A 24053-nucleotide genomic window follows, 5' to 3' on the forward strand; every position below is an offset into this window, starting at 1 on the left:
ACAGTTTTAAAACTGAAGTAGGCCAGAAATTTACGGAGTTTGAATCCGAGGTTAATAGAAAAATTTTAACCCTGGAGAAATACATTTCTGTAGGCAGTGGTCAACCTAGCAGAGGTATGGACCTCCCCCTTGGAATACCGGTCGATCCCAGAGTAATCAAAGACAGCCTACCAGAATTTCATGGGAGACTCAAGGAGTGTCCTAAAGCATTTCTAAGGACATCAGAGTCTCTACTGGGTAGGACAAATATACCCACGGAAATATACTTGCAAACTGTCAGCCAACAGCTAAAAGCGTCAGCAGGGGCTCGGTGGCAGAACATTAAAGGACTAAGCCTCGAGTGGGAGGAATTTAAGAAAGAATTTGTCCAGAGATTTGACTCGGAGTCTGTCCAAACTTCAGTACAAAAAAAAGTTCCTAACTGAAGCGCAACCCAGTGGAATGAAAACAGGAGCTTTCATAATTAACAAACTCCAGCTCTTTAAGTGAGTCCACAAAAGGCAAAATATTGATATGAGCATTCCTTATATAATTGAACTGCTACATGATAAGGTTAGATCGGTTGTTTTGGTGGCACAAGCAAAACCTTTGAAGAGCTCCGTCACATCGTAACAAAATTGGACGAAGAAACAAGTTACCATACCTCAAAAACAAAAACCTCAACAGCGGAGGAACCCTGGAAATGCTACAGATACGGGCAGACCGGGCATTTTAAAGGCCAATGCCCGGAAAAACTAGCTTGGGACCATTTGAGTTGGGATAAGGAGGGTTCTGGAAGAATGAAGAAGCCCCATATACATGACACCTGGCTAGAAGGTAAACATATTGGTCAAATCTGTAGTGATGATGAATCTAATCCATCCCACCCAGCTATTAACTTGACGATTGATGATAAGCCTTCAATCGCTATCCTTGACACTCAGGGTGTGTGGACCTACGTCAGGTAAATAACAAGACTATATCAGATGCCAACCCCATGCCGGATCTCCGCCATTTGATAAAGCAAGTGAGTGGGGCAAAAGTCTTCAGTACCCTCGATTTGAACTCTGGCTATTGGCAAGTAGAAGTCGAAGAAGAGTCTTGACCGATGACTGCTTTTTCCACCCCAATTCAGAATCATGCCATTTGGTCTTAAGAATGCTCCAGCCAACTTTATGCATCTGATGGACGAAGTCTTGTCTGGATACACAGGAGAATTCTGCCAGGTCTATCTGAACGACATCCTCATGTACAGCAAGACGTTTTTGGATCATTCGGAACACCTAGCTAGAATATTAGAGAGGTTGAGGATTCACGGACTTACCTACCAAGTCAAGAAGTGTCAGTTCACATCAAACTCAGTTGAGTATCTAGGTCATATATTGACGGATAAGGCCTTGGAGAGACAAATTGAGAAGAACAGGGCTGCCATTCAAGAACAGGAAAGGCCTCGTATGAAACGTCAGGTATGTCAATTTTTAGGCCTCTGTGGGTGGTACAGTAGCTTTGTACTACACTTTGAAATGAAAGCTGCTCCGCTAACTGACCTTCTCAATAAAAACATACCATTTAAATGGACCCAAAGGGAAGAAACAGCCTTCCAGGAGATAAAAAGATCTATTTGTGATGCTCCAAGCTTAGCTTATCTGGATACAAGCTGGGAGGTCTGCTTGCAGACGGCTGTGAGTGACATCAGTCTTGGGGCTGTATTGTTCCATGAGAGAGTAGGAGGAGGCAAGGAAATAATTGAGTATGCTAGTAGGAAACTTTCTGCTCCTGAGAAAAACTATTGTACAGCCAAGAAGGAGGCATTAGCAGTTGTATGGGCTGTCGGGAAGTTCAGAGGTTATCCAGAAGGAAGGAAGTTCAGACTTTACAGACAACTCTTCACTTCAGTGGTTGAACCAAGTTTCTGGAACTAAGTCCAAACTGATATGATGGGCCTTGATCCTTCCGGATTTTGACTTCGAAATTTGTCATGTTCGTGGCGTAGCCAATCAAGCTGTGGACAATCTATCAAAAAATCCTGAGGACGGACAGAAATCAGCCACAAATTTATTAGAGAGAGAGATTCCTGGGCCAACTAAGAGGTCTCAAACCGACCCTGTGCTCCTTACTATCTGGCGAGGAAATAATGAGATCAATTTAGATTTAATATGGAAGTGGCAGACTGAGGACATGTCGTGTAACAGTTCACGCAGGAATTATCTGGACCTGTGCCCAGGAGGTATATTGTGGTAGGTAAAAGTGAATAGGAAAAGAAGGGAAGTAAAAACACCTCAAACCACAAGGTTCAAACCACAAGATGTATTGATAACATGACCAAAGAGAAAACGTTATACAGCCAAGTAATACTGAGAATAGTAAAAATCAAGTTACAAAATTAGTTTCTTTTTTACAAAACACAAGCGAAAAATCACAGCAAACACAGCACTAATTATCGATCTGTCCCAATTCAGTTTAAGATGTGCTACAATAATTTTCGACTCGAAGACGGCATACTTAAGTATACTTCCCACCTGCCTGGATCTTCTCCGGTCATCGTCATTCCGAAGTCGCAAACCACGAGGATTTTTTACAAATACCATGATAATCCAGAAGCCAGTCATCCTGGTCAAGAGGAAACCTATTCTTCGGTTCGGCGATGTTTCTTCTGGGTACACATGCATCAGGAAATCAAGAACTATGTCCAAGCCTCTGCAATCTGTGCTCACACTAAGGCAAACAACCAGAAGGCGAGTACCAGCATGAGAGGATGCCGACCACATCAACCTTGGGAGGTCCTTGCCCTTGACCTTATGGGACCCTACCCTAGGACATCTCGGGGAAAAACGGGGATCCTCGTGGTGACTGACCTATTCACCAGATGGGTGGAAGCATTCGCCATCCCTCAAGCTACATTGGGACATATTGTTCAACTCTTAAATATGAAGTCTTCAGGCAGTGTGGGTATCCTTGGTGTCTACTCATGGACAATGGTATTCAATTCACTTCGAGACAGTGATCGCAAACTTTGTCAGAGTGGGGAACTGAACACTGGACAACACCGATCTACCATCCACAGGTGAATCTGACCAAACAGAGAAACCAAGAGCTAAAGAAGATGTTTTGGATTCACATACCAAATGGGGCCAACACCTACACGAGTCCCTTCTGGCCATCAGACAGCGGGTTAATTACGTCATGGGTTTCTCACCTGCAGAACATTTCCTTGGACGTCCAATCGAGAACTGGTGAGTGGAACTTCATCCATGGACAAGGAGAGGAACCAGAGGATCCTGATACATGGCATGTGTGGAACCAGTGGCAGATTCAACAGGCGCATCGCCAAGCCGAAGAGCGTTCAAGGAGAGAAGTCAAGAACAACGATGCACCAGAGGAAAGTGAGTTTAGACCTGGAACACTAGTTCTTCATCAAAACCATCCCCTCAGCAACAAACTTCAAAAGTTCCACGCTGGGATGGCTCCAAAGTGGCTGGGACCTTTCGAGGTGGATAAAAAATTGGGAAATGGTGTGTGTCTTCTGAAGACTACACCACCGACGAAGGTGCATACATCGGAATTGAAGGCATTACCTTGACCCCTATAAGAAGGCAGAGAGACCGAAGAGTGGACACTCTCTAAGGGGCTTCAGAACAATGTGGACTCCAGAGAGGATCAACACACACCAATACTTACCTTGGAGGATAAGGGAGATGAAGACATACTTATCAGGACACCTAGATATAATTTAAGATCTAGAGAAAGGAAGGTCCAGGATAGATATTGAAGGTTTTAGGGGGGATAATTGTTGTAGGTCAGATATCATAATTATGGTAAAACCTTCAATAATCATAATGTAGGTCAGATATCCTAATTATGGTAAAACCTTCAATAATCATATTTAATATAATAGATAAAATAATATCCCTGGATGTACCAGTGGACAGGATTTGTTTTTAAAGACTTGTAACATATCAACGGATGTATTAACACACAAAGACTTCCAATATGGTGCCAAGAAACATCACCAATAGGTCATTGTGAGATTGTTTGAAAAAGGAGCTATTGTTTTTTAAGGGAATAAAAAAGATAATGCAAGTTGTTAAGTGTCAGTTTTGGAATTTAAGTTTTTACATATATGTGTAGGTGAATGCAAAGGTAATCAAAACGCCCAAATCATAAATCAGTATGAGCTCAGACATCAGGAGCCCTTGAGGCCAAGGTCACGCCTTATAGTGAACACCGGCCAAGTCACACATGTAATGTTCGGGAGCTCGAGCACCAAGCAGTGAAGGAAATAGAACAAAACTTATGAACAAAACAAACAACAAGACTTCAGCAGAGTTCATGCAGGAATTATCTGGACCTGTGCCCAGGAGGTATATCGTGGTAGGTACAAGTGAATAGAAAAAGAAGGGAAGTAAAAACACCTCAAACCACAAGGTTCAAACTACAAGATGTAATGATAACATGACCAAAGAGAAAACGTAATACAGCCAAGTAATACTAAGAATAGTAAAAATCAAGTTACAAAATTAGTTTCTTTTTTACAAAACACAAGCGAAAAATCACAAAGCTTATGCGACTCATTAAGAGTAACTCGATTATGAGAATATGACTAGAATTTTCAGAAGCGTGATAGTAACACAAAGAACTTTATAAAAAAAAGCGGGGGGGGGGGGGGGGATCATAAAGACAGTGACTACCAACATTTGATACTTGAAGAATACACTCTTGGAATAATAAGCAGTTTCAACACAAAATAGATTAATAGTATCACAGTTAAAGAAGGGAACTAGCAGTAATCCTAAACATCTAAAGAGAAAAAAAGGTGCAAAGAATCGCACACCAAATACCCATTGTTTGGAATAAGTATAGGCCACTTTTTACAAATCGAAGCACATGAATTTAAAAAGAAAAGGGTAAAGAAAAAAGGAATGGGAATGGGAAAAGTGGTGTGGTGGATGGCAAGGATAAAAGGAGGGAAATATCAGGCTGCTGTCTCTGTTTCTTTGAAATCACACACACACAGGACGTACAGAAAGTTAGTGACAGAGAAAGATGTTCATCCAAGCACAAGTCCTTGCATAAGTATCACAAATACTGAAGGGTAGAAAAAGTCTATCCCAAACTGTATGAAGTATCCAGCATGGGCCAGAGTTCAAAAAGATAATGTAAGTTAAGGCGTAAGAAGCCAAATTTACTTTAAGAAATCAGAATAACATGATTGTAAGTTTGCTCACCCTGCACAGCGATGAAGTGAAGTCACGTAGAAGGAAATTATAATTTTAAAATTGCCACGGGCCAGCCATGCGAAGAGATGCCTGCTCCCGCCGCTTACATTAACATAGAATGCCTGACTCGTAATTCGATGGATGCGGCGAGTTTATATACCGTAGCGAAGCGAGGCCGAGAACATGCTGGAAGCAGGTGACGTAATCAAGTGCAGAGCAAGCAGCAGGAACAGCAGGCAGTTGCAGACGAGGCGAGTGAGGAGACGGAGGACAGTGATGCCAGTAGAAATGTTCATAGCAGCAAGGCGACGAAGTAGGCAGAAGGTAAGACAGATGAACATAATAGCATAATTTTGGGAGCCCGTAACAAAGTGGAAAGAAAACAAGGATGATTGAAGAGAACAGTATATGTATCGTAGTGACTATTACCATAACATCTCATTTCACTTGTTATTCTTTAAAATAATATTGTCTTAGGATTTCGCCACAAATGATCTTTGCTCCAATACGGCTGATGATGACCCCTAGATGGGTCGAAACTAGTACCGTATAATTTTGTAATTTTGTGAATATATTGTAGTATTGAAAAGGTGGAAACATTTACGTTATTATTATTATTACTTATATATTATAAAGTTGTTAGGAAAGAAGTAAACATGTTCTCATGTGATACTTTTCTTTTGTAAAATAAAGAAATCACATACTGAGAACGATAAGACATCGTAAACTTAATAGGGGATAGTCATTCTGCCATAAAATAATATTTAGGTAGGCCTACTCTGTTTTAATTTGTTGCTGCAGTCTTCAATGGATTGTGGTGTGTTGAAGGAATCAATTGAAACTTGAAACTTGATAGGATGATCAATTAAGTTATCAGAACATCGTTGCATGTCTATGCTGTCCACAGCAAGACTAAATATGTGATTCTGAACAGGAACCCGGCAGTTTCCTCGATGTGCTGATAAAAGATTATATTAGTAACATCCACATTTATACAGTGTGATTCATCAGCCCCTTCCAATATCATTTGCTGCAGCCCAACTAAAGTGCACATGGTTATAGGGGTGCTATTCCCCTGCAGGCGTACTGTATGGTACTAATGTTCAGTGAGCACATTTTTCACACGATTCTGAACCCTAGCGAAATGTTATATCATCCATTTGCAAAACATGATGCCTTGAAATCATGTAGCAACGTCCTTTTACCATGTAACTATGTTAATGTGTCGTGCCTCGTGACCGGGTGTAACGAAGAGGGGAATCAATGCATAAAACTAGGTACCATTGAAGTAATTAATGTCTTAAACACCGAACCGGATGGCATATGTACTCTGCTCTCATCATACTACCAGCATGTTTCTAGCAGTGAAGCATAGCAGATGTGGTTACGCGTTCCCTAATAATCGGCGAAATATACCAGTGGCGGTTCGAATCCTGCATTGTTCAAAATTTTTGCATTGGTATGATGTTTGAATATGTAAACACAGACCCACGTTTGCCACATTCAAACAGTAAAATGATGCTGTTATTCATCTTGTGCCCTGTGTATATTCCGCTGGTTAGGGTCTGAATGTACTGTAATCTCTGCTGTCATTCGGCATGTTTTCCACAGAGGAATACATTGACGTGTGCTCCTCATTTATGGGGAAGCAAGACAAAATGCGTCTGAGGCACTACATCTGCACCAGGAACGGTATTCCGACAGGCGACACCCGGCTGCTACGACATTCCGCCATGTTGAAAGACGCCAAAGGACAACAGGCGTGATTTCCAATCAGCCATCAGTCCATGATAGGCTCGTTACATCGGGTGAAACAGAAGAAGCCATTCTGGAGGCAGCTAGTAATAATCCACACATCAGTACAAGGGCAACTGCATAACAGGCAAACACCAGCCAGCTGTCCGTCTGGCGAATACTGCATGAACATAAATTTTACCCATACTATCTTGAGCTACACCAAGAGCTCCATGGGTGGGATTTTAAAGCTCAAATGGAATTCTGTTGGTGGCTATTAGGCAGGTTGGACAAAAATGCAGCATTCATATCGCATATCTCATTCTCGGACGAATCACACTTCCACAATAATGGGACCGTAAATCACCACAACATGCATTATTGGAGTCCAGACAATCCTCATTGGGTGTGACAGGCGACCCATCTAGTATGATGGGGAGTGAATGTTTGGTGTGGAATCTTAGGGGATCACCTGATTGGACCTTATTTCTTTGAGAGCCATTGGACGGGCCCACACTATCTGCACTTTCTGGATCAGGAACTTTCACTGCTGCTGGAGGATGTGCCCTTGCATGATCGTTTGATGATGTGGTTGCAACAGGATGGAGATCCACCACATTCGACTTTGCCCGTTCGTAACTATCTAAATGAGGAACTGCCAGGGAAATGGATAGGACGAGGAGGCCTGTTTCTTTGCCCACCAGATCACCAGATTTAACGCCGTTAGATTTCTTCTTGTGGGGAGATTTGAAGAATGTCATTTACACTCAAGCACCAGAAAAACCCGACCAGCTCCGGCAACTCATCACGGACACCTGCAGAGCAATTACACCTGGAATGCTTCAGCGCGCAAGATGATCTATTGGACACCGGGCCCGAATGTGCATAAACCAAAACAGTCATCACATCAAGCATTTGCTGTGATAAAACATTGTCAGGGCAGTTGTGTTCCTATTATTTCCGGTGTGTAAGTGTCCAGCCTGCTAACTAATCGGCCCTTCTTAGGGCCACAAGCACATTCATTCACACACAATTTTCATGAAAGTGGGTATTGAACTTACATTGCGTGCAGTACGTATCAAACATGAATTTCAAAAATTTGTAATCTTCGTCCTGGACTCGAACCTCCCACCTGACATGCAAGCCCGCTCTGCACTACGGTTCCATACAGCACACTGGGCAGCTTATAGCAAGTATTGGGTTTACTGCGGTCACAATATCAATTTAGTGTTTCGCTGGTGTGTCAGGTTCATAAGATCTAGCAGGCACACGCATGTCTTCCAGTGTTTAATACAAGTGCGAGTATAACATTACGGCGTCCTATCATGGTGAGGCGGTAAATACCAAGATATGCGGTTGTGTTGTCTGAGCATACTGGAAGGGCAGATGCTGTCAGGACAGGATGAATATTGTGCAATGCATAAAACTACATTGGAAGGGGCGGCTGAATCACGCTGTATATAATTGACCAAGACACAACACAGATTCAATTTTAAGTGACACAGAAGTATTAAAACCCTAATAATTTATATATTCCGGTACTGTATGTGTTAGTAAAATAGGTCTGTAGAGGATGAAACTCTACTTGTATTGATAAAATCTCATTTTTGGTAAAGTGTTTTATTTAACTTAAAAATAGAACTAACTGCCAGTATATTTCTACAGTGTATATGAAAAATCAGTGAAACTAAAAAGCTTTTCAGTCTGGGAAACACACAAATTCAATATAAATATTAGACTATAACACTATTAAACAAGGAATAAAATCAGTGGGGTTTTTTTGTTTTGTTTTTTTACAGGTATGTTGTAGTGTAATATTTATATTGAATTTGTGTGTTCAACAAACTGAAAAGCTTTTAAGTTACATTCAACTGAGTCCACGCTGGAAAGTATGGCTTCCTTCTTAACAAATTATGCAAAATCATTTGTTATTATCAGCTGATAACTCCAAATCACCAAGCTAATTTTCAGCACTGGCAATTAACTGTAATACTACCATTGATTTCATGCTAGAATCATTATTACCATTAAATTTAGGATATGTTAATTAATCATTCACTCAAGTTTGACTGAAATCTGTCTGATCCATCCCAAACAATTTCCTTACTGCTCAACCTGGCTAAGTTGTTAGCAATTCAGTGACATAATAATATTGTTGTTTCTTCATAAAATCTTCAAAATAATACTTTTAAGATTTCACCTACCCCTCCAGTTCAAGAGTTGCTGTGTTGATATCTATGCCTTCATCAGACAGTAAAGTGGGTTTGATGTGCAATTTTCCATTGGACACAAAAGAGTTTTTCACATCATTAGAATACACCACAAATTTAAAATCCTGCAAATTTAAACGACAATTTTTTACATTAATAATTATAAAATAAAGTTAAATTGTGACAGGTAAATGAACCATTTGTTAGAAATATACATTTTCCACCTTTTGACAGATTTCAAAACTAGATGATAGGACATAAAGATGAACTTGGGAGCTCAATTGTGTAAATATTAGGAATAAATAACAAGTTCAAAATTTTAATACATTCTTTGTCTCGAAGATCCAATGTGTAAGTAAGTTCTAAGAGAGAATTTTTATCTTCCTCACTCTTATGAAAATATTGAGTAAAAAAAGGGAGAACATTTTATTTTATTTTACAGGATTATTCACAAAGTTCTGAACTATTTTGACTGGAGTACATTTAACCATTCAGTATAAATTCATACTCTTTGAAAATCTTTATACATTGTAATTGCTTACAAGGTGACAGTTGACTACGTACAGTTTGGCCACAAAAGTTGCATTTTTAGCATGTGATGCTATTCTCATATAAAAGGGAAGTAAATGCTGATATCTACGTCTTCATCAGACAGTAAGGTGGATTTGATGTGCAATTTTCCATTCGACACAAAAGAGTTTTTCGCATCATTAGAATACACCACAAATTCAAAATCCTGTGAATTTAAAAAAACATTTTTTACATTAATAATTATAAAACAAAGTTAAATTGTGACAGATAAATGAACCATTTGTTAGAAATATGTAAAATGTTACTGTGAAAATTAATGGTATGAAGGTAGTTTGAGAAAGTCAAAGTCACAATTTTCATCAGAAGAGATGCAGATCATTTTTGGCATGCTGACAATGGTCTCCTTCAGGCACATACTGAGGCCAACTCAAAATTAAGACATAGGAGTTAGAAATGACTTTTGAGTACCTGACAATAGTGTTTATGAACATTTAATAACCAAAGATGAATACCTTGCAGTATTTGGGACTCACATAACCATAGAGAAAAACTAAACGAACTAGTATTTATCTATGATACAGTCCACAAACACAACTAAATTAAATCAGTTTTTAAACAAACAGCACCCAAGTGGCAGATTCACTATCAATTGTTACCTAGCCTTTCCTTAAAAGTTTTCAAAGAACTTGGAAATCCAATCCCTTATTCCTCATTCTATACATGAATATTCACCCCATTTTGTCCTCTTGAATTCCAACTTCATCTTCATATGTGACGCTCTCTAGACAACCATACCAGAAGTTGGAAAATCACATTTTTTGTTTTTTATATATTTTGATAGTAAGATATATTTGCAGTTGTTTTCGTGAAAACCACAAGTCTCTAGCTTAAAAACCGATCACTTTATGTAACTTTGAAGTTGTAAGACAGAATTTATTGAATTTTGAGAAAATCTATTGGAAAATGGGGTATAGTCCTCTGATACAGTCGAACCTGCTCTAACGGATACCCTTATTCAGCCTTATTTCCTCGTAACCGATTTTATTTTACTTAAGACAAGTGTTAAATTGGCCTCATTTAAGTGGACACCTCGAACTCCGGACAGCGACCATCGCAATTTGTCCTGTCCACTTGACTTAAGTGGACACTTTACACGTTCCAGGACAATTTATTATGCTGGACCATATGTCATCCTTTCTTTTAAAACCATTCTTCAGACATAAGGAAATCCCTTTTGAATGTTTGTACTATTTCGAGTGCAAGGGGAGAGAAGGTACATCAGAATGCAGTTCTACCTAGTGGTGTATAGGCCTATTCTGAGAATTCTAATTGCCCAGAAATGCTGCCAGAGACTGTCGACTCACAAGTTACCTGGAGATTTTCTTCCCTTCTTGCATCATTCTATTCATGACTCGGATTGTCGCTGATAAGGTCGAGCTCAGGTAGTCAACTTGAGAAGGAAAAGAGAGTACAGGCACTAATTAGTGAGACAGAAATACCGTAGCATTTCAGTTGTCTGTTAAACATGAGTAACAAGGGACAATCGTGTTTAGATCTCGAGGCAAGAAGAAATGTGATTGTAGAAAGTGACAAGGGACTTTCAGTGAGAAAGCTTGCCAAAAAATTCAACTGTGGGAAAACTCAAATAAACACTATTGTGAAGAATAGAACTGAAATTTTAAAGGAGTGGGAGGAAAATAGGAATCGAGGAGTGAAAAGAAAGCGGGGGTCAGTTTTTTCAGAAGTGAACGTTGCGGTATATGAGTGGTTCAAGTGTGCTCGAATGAAGAAACTGTGTGTGAGTGGACCAATGTCACAAGAAAAAGCTCGAGAAATCGCAAATAATCTCGAAGTTGAGAATTTTGTAGCTAGCAATGATTGGTTAGATTGTTTTAGAAAAAATCATAATGTTAGTTTCAAAACAGTCTGTGGAGAAGGTGGTGATGTGTCTGCAACTGAAGTAGCGGATTGGAAAGATAAATTACCAGACATTTTGAAAAGTTACGAACTGAAAGACATTTTGAATGTTAATGAAATTGGCCTGTTCTTTAGGGCGATCCCGAAGAAGTCACTAACTTTGCCGAATGAAAGTTGCAAGGGTGGGAAAATGTCAAAAGAAAGAATTACAATAATGTTTTGTTGTAATGCACTCGGCGAAAAGGAAAATCCTCTAATAATTGGTAAATCCTTGAGACCCAGGTGCTTTAAATACATGGACTTAAATTGCCTTGGTGTCGAATGGCATGCGAATAAAAAGGCATGGATGATGTCATCAATATTCGAGAATTAGCTCCTAGCTTTGGATTCCAAGATGAAGGCCAGAAACCGTAACGTGATATTATTGCTAGATAATGCTATGTGTCATCCAGAAATACGGCTTTCAAATGTAAAACTCTTGTTCCTTCCACCCAATACCACTTTTCATCTTCAGCCACTGGATCAAGAAATAATTCAAGCATTCAAATTAGACTATCATAAGAGGGTTTTACGGTCGTTAGTGGCACATATGGATGAAGCAGACTCAGCTTCTGATTTGATGAAGAAGATCAATGTTGCGATGCAGTTTCGTGGACAAAGGCAGCCTGGAATGCAGTCAGCGAAACCACAACCAGGAAATGCTTTGCAAAATGCAGTATCGCTAATTCTACAGTTGAAGAACAAGCAGAGATAGAGGTTCAAAATGAATATGATGAACTTCAGACTTTAGCAACGACAGCTGGATTGACGTATGATATTGAAGCTGAAGAAGAGAATATTCCTTGCTGTGACGATCTCGAGGGTGATTGGCAATCCTGACTCCAGGATGCACTTTACGGTAAGCTTTCTGTGTTATCAAGTTATACAGTAATTGTGTGTTGCTCGAATCGTAAGGTCCATGTTTGTTTACACCTCAATTTCTCATTCATTTTCTTCTTGCGATAGACAGCTTTTAATTCTTTTAAGCTCAATTTCAGTTTTAATTTAATTCACTACACTTCATAAATATTTCTAGCTATCCATAGCAGCCTTCATTAGTCATACAAAAGGACCATTTTGAATAAAACTTGTTATTGTTTTACAGAGCCCGAATCAGGAACGAAAAGTGACGATGACGGTGAGGCGGAAGAAGAACAAGAAGTTCTGTCAATGAAGCAGGGACTAAATATGCTTAAACAAATAAAGAATTTGTTTGTCACACTGGACTGTGAGTACGGCAAGAACACTATGGAACCATTTTAACAGACTTTATTCCGTCTTCGACAGATCAGAGATGATGTAGGAGCAGCTTATATGTGAAAATGAAGACTTTAGCGGATTACAGAGAAGAGTGGAGAAGACGAATTGCTGCCAACTAATCTTAGGATTGAGAATTAAGAAGAGAAGATTCTGTTTTCAAGAATATCGCAGTTAAGAAAACATGTGCTAAATTTACACAGAAGAAGCTTCACGATTATTTCACAAAGCTGTAATGTTTGTAAATGATGTAAAAAAAATCACTTATAATAACTCTCTATGAAATACTAACACAGAAATGACTTAGAATAATAAAAATAATGATATGTATGCTTATATTTTAAGGTGGATGTTCTTTTGCCGTTAAAATGTTCGATTATTTTTACAAACTTGTTTTAGTGGATACCTCTTGCAATGGACATTTTTCCTCAGAACCAACGGTGTCCACAGAAGGGACATTCGACTGTAATATATTAAGGATTTAAGAAAAAATGACTGTTTCACTGGATAAAGGAATATCAGCTTAGCATTAAAATAATTTTCATAAATGTTTACGAGTTTTATTCTCCAGAAATTAAATATGTAAACATCTACAAAATTAAAAAAAAAATGGAATAGGGAGTTCTAGTCTTGTGACAATCATATATGCAGAAATTTTGTCTTAAGATGAATAAACAAAATAAGGATACAATAATAATAATAATAATAATAATAATAATAATAATAATAATAATAATAATAATACCAAGCGAGTTGGCCGTGCGGTTAGGGGCACACGGCTGTGAGCTTGCAATACCAATATAATTGGTCCATTATTGGACATTATAAATTTTCCATCCAACTCATTCATGGTTGCCAGCGTTTTGCCCCAGTGTGCTACTTGGGCTCATCAGTTGGTAAACAGCACACCTACCAAGACACGTGTCTAGTACATACTGTGGAGGCTGCTGCGTAGGCTACCTGGAGCCACCAGCAGTACCAATGCACTATGAGAGACTTTCCCTCATTTTCAAAAAGCGATGCCTGCCTGGCCGTCAGATGATATAGATGTTGGTTCCCATAGGGAAATATTTGTCCCGAATGAGTAAATTTATAATACCAATATAATTGGTCCGTTATTGGACATTATAAATTTTCCATTTAACTCATTCATGGTTTCCAGCGTTTTGCCCCAGTGTGCTAATTGGGCTCATCAGTTAGTAAATAGCAAACCTACCGAGACGCATGGCTAGTACATACCGTGGAGGCCATTGCCCAATTAGCACACTGGGACAAAATGCTGGCAACCATGAATGAGTTAGATGGAAAATATGTAATGTCCAATAATGGACCAATTATATTGGTATTATAAATTTACTCATTTGGGACAAATATTTCAGGTTCCCTATGGGAACCAACATCTATATCATGTGAGCTTGCATCTGGGAGATAGTGGGTTCGAGCCCCACTGTCAGCAGCCCTGCAGATAGTTTTCCGTGGTTTCCCATTTTCACACCAGGCAAATGCCGGGGCTGTACCTTAATTAAGGCCACGGCCAATTCCTTCCCACTCCCAGACCTTTCCTATCCCATTGTCACCATAAGACCTGTGTTGGTGCGATGTAAAACAAGTTGTAAAAAAATAAAAATAAAATCATGTTGAATGTTTTAAAATATTGTTCCGAAACTGCATACAGTCGGTACCCAATTAAGAATTTATATTACTAACCTATCTTGTAGCCTGCAGTAACAAACCTGAAATGTTGCTCATTTTTCTGGAATGTTCTTAATTAGGTATGCCTTTTCCTCTTGTGCACACAATCCAGCTTGCTCCGGCTTGCTACCTAGGACAGGTTCAGCAGCCTTATTGTTGCCTGGCCATGAGCACAACAAATCCCTTGTTTCTGCTGTGTAGTACTCTCGAATGTTGTTGAACAAATATTTAATCCTTTCTGCAGTCATGCCTTTTACTTTCAAATTCTTAGGAAGGTTCTGAGGAAGATTATCTGCCTTACAAATCTTCACAATTACAGTTGGACCATCCAATTTTTGCTGACATGTAACAAACCGGGCAGATTCTTTTCCACAGTACAATGACTGATGGATGTGTCTCAGGATCTTTTTTTCCAAGCATATTTCCAGTCATACATACTTATTAAAAGGTTGCCAGTTTCTTTTTTGATGATGACAGCTTTGTTAAGTTTAGACTCAGAGGTGCTATCTTCAATGACTGAGACAATATCTGTCAGAGAAGAAGTACGTGTCATGCGGTACTTCTTTTTCATGAAACCAAAATTCCAGTCACAACAAAAAGTTTATATGACCCACTGGCAGAAAAGAAATTGTTATTTCTTCATATAAACCTGACATAAGTTTCCACATAATAATGACATAATTGTCAGCATTATGACCAGGCTCCTATGCAGGCCTTACCAGTTATTTAATATGCAGTCCAGTAAATGTCTATAATTGTAACTATACAATATCTTGATGCACAAGCTGGTTATTTCATATTTTGGTATAAGAAGACATTGCAAGAGCTTCATTTAAGAAACTATACCTTAAGTTGTCAATGTTAAATTTACACTTTGTTAGATTACATAGTCTGTTTCGAAAGTTATTTTTTAGACTTTTCTGTATGGCAACATCACTGTCACTCCTTTCTTCACATAGTTCAAGGATCGAGCTAATAGTTGGCATTCAAATCTAAATATCGATACTTCTTGTCCTTCCCAACTTTTTCCTTCGTAGTGTAAAATTTTTTTTGTAAATAAAAGTTGTTGTACAACTTGAATGAAATCAATGAAAAGAAAAATATGTCATTGGAAACCTTTGTCCTGTTCATCTGTGAATAATTCATTAATAAAAACAAGTTTCACTACCAACATTCTAGAACAAGACCCGCCCTTCCATCAACACCCTCCTCCCGTGATTCACATTGTCCCTCCCTCCTCGCCCCTCCCTCTCCATTCCCCTGCCCAACCACATTGGCACAGATACACAGTAAGCCATACACAGGCTTAGTTGTCAATGTGACTTGAGGCTGACAAGGTCATCTCCATTCGAGACAATAACTTTTATTTACAAGTAAGTTAAATGAGTTTTCTTTTCTTACATTATTTTTTAACTGGTTTTTTCATTCACTCATAATTCCTTTTTCTCATTACAGATGTTACACACATTTTAATCCATGGTATTGACAGTCTCACTACGCTGCTTAGCACAGTGTTTTCATTTTAACAGTCAGCAAGTTTTATTTGATAATTCAAGAACGACTTATCAGACGAGAGGACTTTGTACCTCAATATGTTTTTAATTCACTAATCATGATCACTGTCATTTCACTTCATCACGATTTTTAATTTGTTTGCGTATTTGTAATTATTGTTCTACTACTGAAGATGGCCTTGAGATTAGGCTGAAACATGTATAGACTTTGTTTCATCAAACAGATGAAGATGACTTGATTTGTATTGATAAGGAGGATTTTATAAATATTTTCATTTGTAAAGTGACAACCGTCAATACGGAATGAGATTTATAACTTGCAATGTAAAATTTTGTCATGCGACCTAAGGTATGGTTTCCTGGAAAGCATCACATATTACGATCCTTCCTACTTTTAAAAACTCCACTCAAGCTTACTCCTCTACTATGTTATTGCGCACCATTTCTCCACTGGACAGTTGAGAACATACCACATAGTCCAGCAGCTCATCTCCTTACTCTCAAGACTTCCCAGCCCAAAGTTTGCAATATCTTTGTAACACTACTCTTTTGTCTGAAATCACCAAGAACAAATCATGCTGCTTTTCTCTGGATCTTTTCCAGATCTCATATCAAGTAATCCTGGTGTGGATCCCATACACTGGAATCATACTCTAATGTGATTATCCCAATGAAGATCATGAGGTACTATCACCCCATCAACACAGTAATTAAAACTGAGATGTCTTTTCCTCTTGGTGAAACTTACAACTTCATTTTTCATCCAATTTACCATCATACCATTGTCTTTTCATATCAGAGTCTTGGAGGGGCGTGTCTAACTGGCATGTCTGGCCAAAACTCTGCAAATGCACATGGGCTAACCACCCAAAAGCTGTTTCTGTTCCTGTGATTTTTTATACCATTGTGTGTTGTCCATCTCACAACATTGTTGGTGTCTTTTTGTTGTTGTTGTTGTTTTTTTTTTTTTTTGCTAGTTGCTTTACGTCGCACCGACACAGATGGGGTCTTATGGTGAGGATGGGACAGGGAAGGGCTAGGAGTGGGAAGGAAGCGGCCATGGCCTTAATTAAGGTACAGCCCCAGCATTTGCCTGGTATGAAAATGGGAAACCATGGAAAACCATTTTCAGGGCTGCCGACAGTGGGGTTCGAACCTACTATCTCCCGAATACTGGATACTGGCCACATTTAAGCGACTGCAGCTATCGAGCTCGGTTTTTTTTGTTGTTGTTGTCGCTGACATCCTGTAACTTATTTACTACTCAACACAGTATAACATCATCTGCAAATAGCCTTATCTGTGATTCCAGCTCCTAGGAGTCGGTAGATGCAGAGTGGGTTTCGTCCCTTAAGAGGCTACGGCTTGCCTGTGGTCCAACAGCTCTGTACTCTGACCGGCCAACCAAGCAGAGGAAAGTTGGCCATGGCTCTACCGTGGCTCTACGCCTCTGCATTCGGGAAACAGGACAGGGCTGGCCCCAACCATCGGCTGTCCTGAGAATGGTTTTTCCGTGGTTTTCCATTCTCCTGCACTAAGGCGAATGGCAGGACAGTTCATAGTATAGGCAATGGCCGCCCACCCCCTCACCTTCTCCTCACATCTCCTTCACCGTAACAAATCTCCTGGCCTGAGAGACTGCGTCACCGTCTAAGGGGCCTGCCTCCCCCTTCAGGGGAGGAATGAAAACATTTAGTAGTAGTAGCTCCTAGGACACACATCCTGCACCATCCAATGGTTTTCAATCACCGCAAGTTAGGCACGTAGGGCATTCCCTATTGAAAAAGTGGACTGAACAGGTGGACAACAAAAATCGGGGAGGTTTCACCTCAGGGCGAGCCCATCGCCAGGGACTACCATACCACCCAGGGTGACTACATTGTCCTGCCAGTCTATTGGAACATACGTTAACACTATACTTCCATATTCTCCTCACTGTTCGGCTACTACAACGACTACTACTGGTAACTCCATCACGGACCTCAGCCACAGTCGCCTACCACTCGGTGGTCATGTCGAGTTATGCAGCGCCAGATTCATCCCCACGACACCAGCTCCACAATGGAAAGCCTCCAACTTCCAGTTTAAATTTTTGAGTTTGCCGCAATGTTCTCCAGCAGCAGAGGAACGAGTCCAACAGCACGCATTAGCAGTGATGCCAACTGACCAACCGGTACCCATGGACACCTCCGTTCAGGCTATTCCTCCTCCGACCACTACTGTCATCCCCACCTCCACTTCTCCACAGCTTACTTTCTCCGCTGTTTCCAGTACTCAACACCTTATTACTTGCTCCTGTTTCTTCCAACCCACTCCAGCAGGAACTCATTCCTTCTTACTTACTAGTCCTTCCTCTGACTTCCACTGACCCCACGCCATTTCTCCACCCTATTATGCTACAACATGCACCGAGATGACGTAGCGGATATCTGCAAAACTACAAATGGAGTCATCATCCAGGTCAACGGGGACGCTGCTGCCAACCTTCTCACCACGGCCATCGGCGCTCAAAGTCTTGGATCCAACAACCCCCTTCAACTCCTCCCACTGCCACCTCTCAAAACTCCATCTCCCCCTCCACCCTACAGACTTCTTAGCTGTGTCATTCGCGGCATCGACCCCTCTATTTCTGAAGCCACTATCATCTCAGAGCTCAATGCTGAAGGCATCCCGGCATAAAAGGCATTCTGGATCAGGAACATCACAGGACCAACTTACATGGTCCGGATTCTTCTCTCCACACCAGCAGACATCGACCGGGTACTGGCCTCACCTACAACCATCATCTCACCACGTACTGTACTGCCCAAAGCCCATCATTGGACACTACAACCAACAGCACGCTATGCCCTGATGTCCCAACACCCACCAACCACCCCAGTGTCATACCTGTGGAGGCACTCACCCCGTATACTCCCGCCATTGTAGAGGCCACCCTCCACCTCCCCATAATCGCCCAGACCTTGTGGCCCCTATTAGAACCATAGACCCGCCCACATCACCCAATCACTCTCTATTTGACGAACATCTGTCCTGGTCTGCCCAAACTATATCTGTGTGTAGGAAAATATACGGAACGCTACGCTGTCTCAGTAAATTCAAATTCACTTTCCCTTTTAAACTAAAGAAAATTCTTGTTGAATCACTCGCATTACCTCATTTTGATTATTGCGACATAGTTTATAACAACCTAGGAGTAGACTGGGGAAGGAAATTACAGTGTGCTCAGAATACCTGTGTAAGATTTATCTGTGGACTTCGTTACGCTGACCAAGTCACACCGTCTTACACGCGGCTCGGGTGGCTTCGCCTGCAAGAACGACGCACAATTCATACTCTTTGCTTCTTGCATACTATTCTTAAAAGTTCTCAACCAGCCTATCTCCGTGATCACATCAAGCTCCTCTCCACAGACCATAACAAAAATACCCGATCCTGCAGCACCATGTGTTTATCCCTTCCTGTATACAGAACAGCAATCTACACAAAATCATTCACCGTTATCACAGCCTGACAATGGAATCTCTTACCAGTGGACGTCAGAAGCATGTCCAGCAGCTTAGCTTTTAAACATGCCTGTATCGAAATACTAGGTAAACATGCATGAATCATAAAATTATGACCTGAAAACACCTACTCTTACCGCCTCTTCATCATCATTTCCCTCTTCCTTTCACATATATTCTTCTTCTTCTTCCTTCTCTTCTTCTACTTCTTACTAATCCTTCTCTTCACCTCTCAATTGAAGGCGATATTTTAGTGTACTGTAGAAATGTATATATTTTCTAAACTTTTTCTTAAGTAGTTGTTATAGTACTCATTATTCATAATTATATTCTGCACTCTACGTATGATTTATATTATATAGATGATATGATCTTTTTTTAAGTGTGCTTAATTTTGTTAATGCTATTACTGTTACTATTGTTCATATTATCATATTATTGTCATCAGCAGTTATTATTAAGTGTTCTAGGTTAAGACTGGTTAAGTATAAGAAAGGGAGTACATCCCTAACTTTGCCAGGATAAATAAAACATATTACTATTACTACTTTTACTATTCTCACCACCCACCATTCAAGATCTTGTCCGTTTCGTCACTCTCTCCCTGCTCAACATTCGCCCCTACAATTGTTTCTTAGTCCTCCATCACCTGCAGGCCGCAGCCAACCAAACCTTAAACCTCCACTTCTCCACCAGGTATTCCGGCTTAAATTCTCATTTCAGTTTCATCCCTCTTGAAACACATGTTTAAGCTCTCATACTCTCCCGTATATATTGCAGGTCTGTAAGTGTATTACAAGAACATTGTCACATGGTTACATACTTCCACCATTCGCTGTCTGTTTTCATCCCTGGTATCCCAGGCATTGGATGTAATGGACAATTACTCAAGTTTTGTTAAAGCTGTACATTATGATATTTAAAAAAAAAAAAAAAAAAGCAAACTGTACAAAACCCTTCCACTTTATTATGCATATACTTGTAGACTGCATGTACGTTCTATAAAAAAGAGAAAAAAGAAAAGCAGAAATAAAAAAATTTAAAAAGTAGTAAAATCCTTAGGCATAGGCAAAATTCCTTTCCCATCTCCTCCTTCTTCACATCCTTTACCCACCTCCTTCTTTCATCACATCTCCCCAACCCACCTGCATATCTTGGCCAGAGAGAGGGCATAACCCTTTAGGTGGCCCTCCCCACCCCTCCAGGGTGGGAAATGAAAACTTTCATAGATAGATAGCTCCTTATTCAGATCATTTATATATATGAGAACATTAAGGTCCAATAATACTACCTTGTGGGAACCTCCCCACTAATCACTACAGGATCATATAATGCTTCACCTAGTTTAATTCTCTGAGTTCAATTTTCTAGAAATTTAGCCACCCATTCAACCACTCTTATCTTGTCAAATATCCCTCATTTTCATCAGTACTCTCACATGATCTACCCTATAAAAAAACCTTGGATAGATCAGTAGTGACAGTCCATTTGACCTCCTGGATCTTAAATAGCTGCTATATCTCACTGGAATCCTACAATTAAATTGAGAAAAGTCCACCTTTCAATACATACAGAATGTCTGAAATTAAGTTACAGAAAATTTATGGGCATAATAAACCTAATATAATAATATAAGAGAGGATCCATCACCCATTATTTCCTAAACTGTTTGGTTAATCACCAGGGGTGACTTGGTTCATGTCTTTTATGTCCTGCGATGTAGTGCACTGAATTTGCAACAGAACTTTAGCAGTTAAAAGTGTTAGTATTAGCATTCACATTCTCAAGAAAAATGTATGGGGTACGCAGAAATGATCAGAACATTTACCAGTGAACGTAGTACAGACATGAGCGCATGACTGAGGACCGCACAAAATCAGCTGTTTACATGTGCTGCGCAGTTGCATGACTCAACACATGTAAGGGATTGGAGTGAATAATTGGGACATCAGGAAGGAGAAATTTAATGCATCATTTCCTGTAAGTTTTCGCTCTTGTGCCCTGCGCCAGGTGAAACACATTACAAAAATGGAATAAAAATATTTATGTCCACAGTATGTTTGATACATCAACAATTAAAAGAAATCAATTATAACTAATAATATCTCCTGAACAGCACAAGGACTTTAATGTCAAGCTGCAAAGGGTAAAGATGTTTGACATTAATAGTGGTGTACATTTCTGATTTACACCTATCAAAACACAATAATAACATACAGAACTTTGTTGGACTTAGTTTTATTTGCCTATATTCTAGTATACTCTGTTTTAAATTTACCCTTTAATCAGTGATGATTTCAGAGAAGATGACAATTCCCCACCCCCCACCCCACCCCATCCCTGGGATTTCAGTTGTAGTATAATATTGGAATATGTACCTCCATTACCATAATCATCTTTCAGTTAGCAAGAACAACGAACCACTTTTCAGTATCTTGTGTGTCACTGGATTTCATTCAACATAAAACTCCAGCACTTTTCACAAGCCGTTTCTCTACTACAAATGCAAGAAATAAAGTTGAAAGTAAACAGCAATCAAATGAATTAACTGGATTATTGGGCTTTGAGATATCAGTTCATAAGTTTTGTTCAACTGCATTAGGTGCAATGAACTCAACAATCATACAATCTTCTGTGACAACAATGAACTTATTTTAAAATTGATTTCTTACAATGTGCACTTGACGAACTCACCGTTGGTTTTAATTTCTCCATGACTGGCATTCCTGACAGTGTTTCTCTGGTAGGTGTGGTGTATGAGTCTGTTGGTCTATGCACAGTTATCTGAGAAGTTATTGCGTTTTCATAATGAAGAAGTCAAAATCTCAAACGTTATTATCTTTCTTTCCAAAGACATAATGTTTTGAACATTATTCATGCAATGGACAGTTACCATATACGAGAAGGAGAAAATGAAACAAGTTCTTCAGTTGTTCTTCCATGTTGTTCAAATGAGGACATTGTTGCTAGCGCAAGTATACAACAACAAAGCATTCATGAACACGAATTCAAATATCAGCATAAATGGGAGCTTAACTATGAATGACCATATTTTGATCAGAATCGGGGTGGTGAATTTTGCTAATTCTGTGAGACATTTAAAAACGGATCTTGAAGCTATAACAAAAACAAAAACAAAAAAGAAAACAATAAAAAAGGACTTTTGTGTTCATAAAAGTGCCTTTTATCAAGTTTTGGAAAGCTACGGAAAGTATGGAAAAATTAGAGAAGCACGTACATTCTGAAAAGCATGAGTAAGCTGTGACTATTGAAACCTGTAGGTTACAGGGATCTAATAATCCTGTCCATGCACAATTAATTAAACAAAGTGATGAAGAAAAAGTTTTAAATCGTCAAGCTCTCTCAACTTTAAACAAAAGTGTGTACTTCCTTTGCAAAGAAGAAATCGTCTAAACAACAAAGTATAAACCGCTAATTAACAGAATAGTTCTAAAAATTTACAGTGAGCTTGAAAATTGGGTTAACTCTAAGTGCACAATCTATGTATATTAGCAGGAGCACAGCTTCAGAACTAGTAAACTGTATTGATGAGGTTTTAGACGCTCAAGACGAAATTAGGTATTCTCCATGATAAGTACTTTTCTGTAATGGCAGATTAATATACTAATGTAAGTAACTGTAGAAAGCTGTCTTTGTTGGTTCAATATGCTGCAAAATCCCCTGTTGAAGTATGGTACGATTGCAGAGTACCAATGCTGAATCTATCTTCAAGGGTATTGAAAGTGAGCTGAAGAAACTAAATCTCTCTTATGATGAATTAGTATAGTGTTTGTTTGATGGGGCTGCCCATTTCAGTGCAATAAATCAGAACTGAGACAGATGATATAATAAGTATGATACTGGGTATGAAGCTCTAAAGACACTTGCTGAATGTGCATTGTGCATTCCTATTTCCACTACTAATATAGAAAGGTCATCCAGCACTATGAGTAATGTGATGATGAAATTAAGAAAAAGAATGAGCCAGGATACACTTCAAGCTTATGTAAAGGTGTCTATCTAGGTGGACAAGGAACCGACAGAAAGTTTCATTGATGCAGTGTATTAAAACTAAATTATAGGCCTCCCTAATAATACACCGTTCAAAAAAATTATGGGAACATATTTTGTAACGTCTGGTATGTGAACATTAATTTGGTAGATGGTGTTCCAATGGTCATACAGCATACCTTGAGACCTTAGCTAATCAGGATATGTCAAATCAAAGTTATACTCCATCTATAGGCGTAGCCATGCATTAAACTGTCAGGTGACCCCTCAAGGTGCATCCGTGTGTCGTTGTGAGGTACACAGACTATGTCGGTCATTTGAGCACATTGTACATCAACCAGCACATCCCATGAGTCATCTTAACGAGGTTCAAGTCGCAAGGGCCATCACTTTGATCCAGGAAGGATGGACTTTTCGTCGTGTTGCTGTGGATCTCAGTGTCTCTCC

At 39.5% G+C, this 24053-nt stretch overlaps 1 protein-coding gene across 2 annotated transcripts in view; it reads right to left on the reverse strand.

The window, feature by feature from the left end:
* LOC136856979 (beta-1,3-glucan-binding protein) overlaps positions 1 to 24053 on the reverse strand; it is a 118395-nt gene that overhangs the window by 50884 nt on the left and 43458 nt on the right. For both annotated transcript variants that reach the window (XR_010858491.2, XM_067135301.2), the window contains exon 4: positions 9134 to 9264. Coding sequence is in view for 1 of the 2 variants with exons in the window: in XM_067135301.2 (XP_066991402.2) it covers positions 9134 to 9264 (131 nt within the window). In the remaining variant the exon portion in view is untranslated. The remainder of the gene's footprint in view (positions 1 to 9133; positions 9265 to 24053) is intronic.

Source organism: Anabrus simplex, chromosome 1, assembly GCF_040414725.1.
Source record: "Anabrus simplex isolate iqAnaSimp1 chromosome 1, ASM4041472v1, whole genome shotgun sequence".
Classification (NCBI taxonomy): domain Eukaryota; kingdom Metazoa; phylum Arthropoda; class Insecta; order Orthoptera; family Tettigoniidae; genus Anabrus; species Anabrus simplex.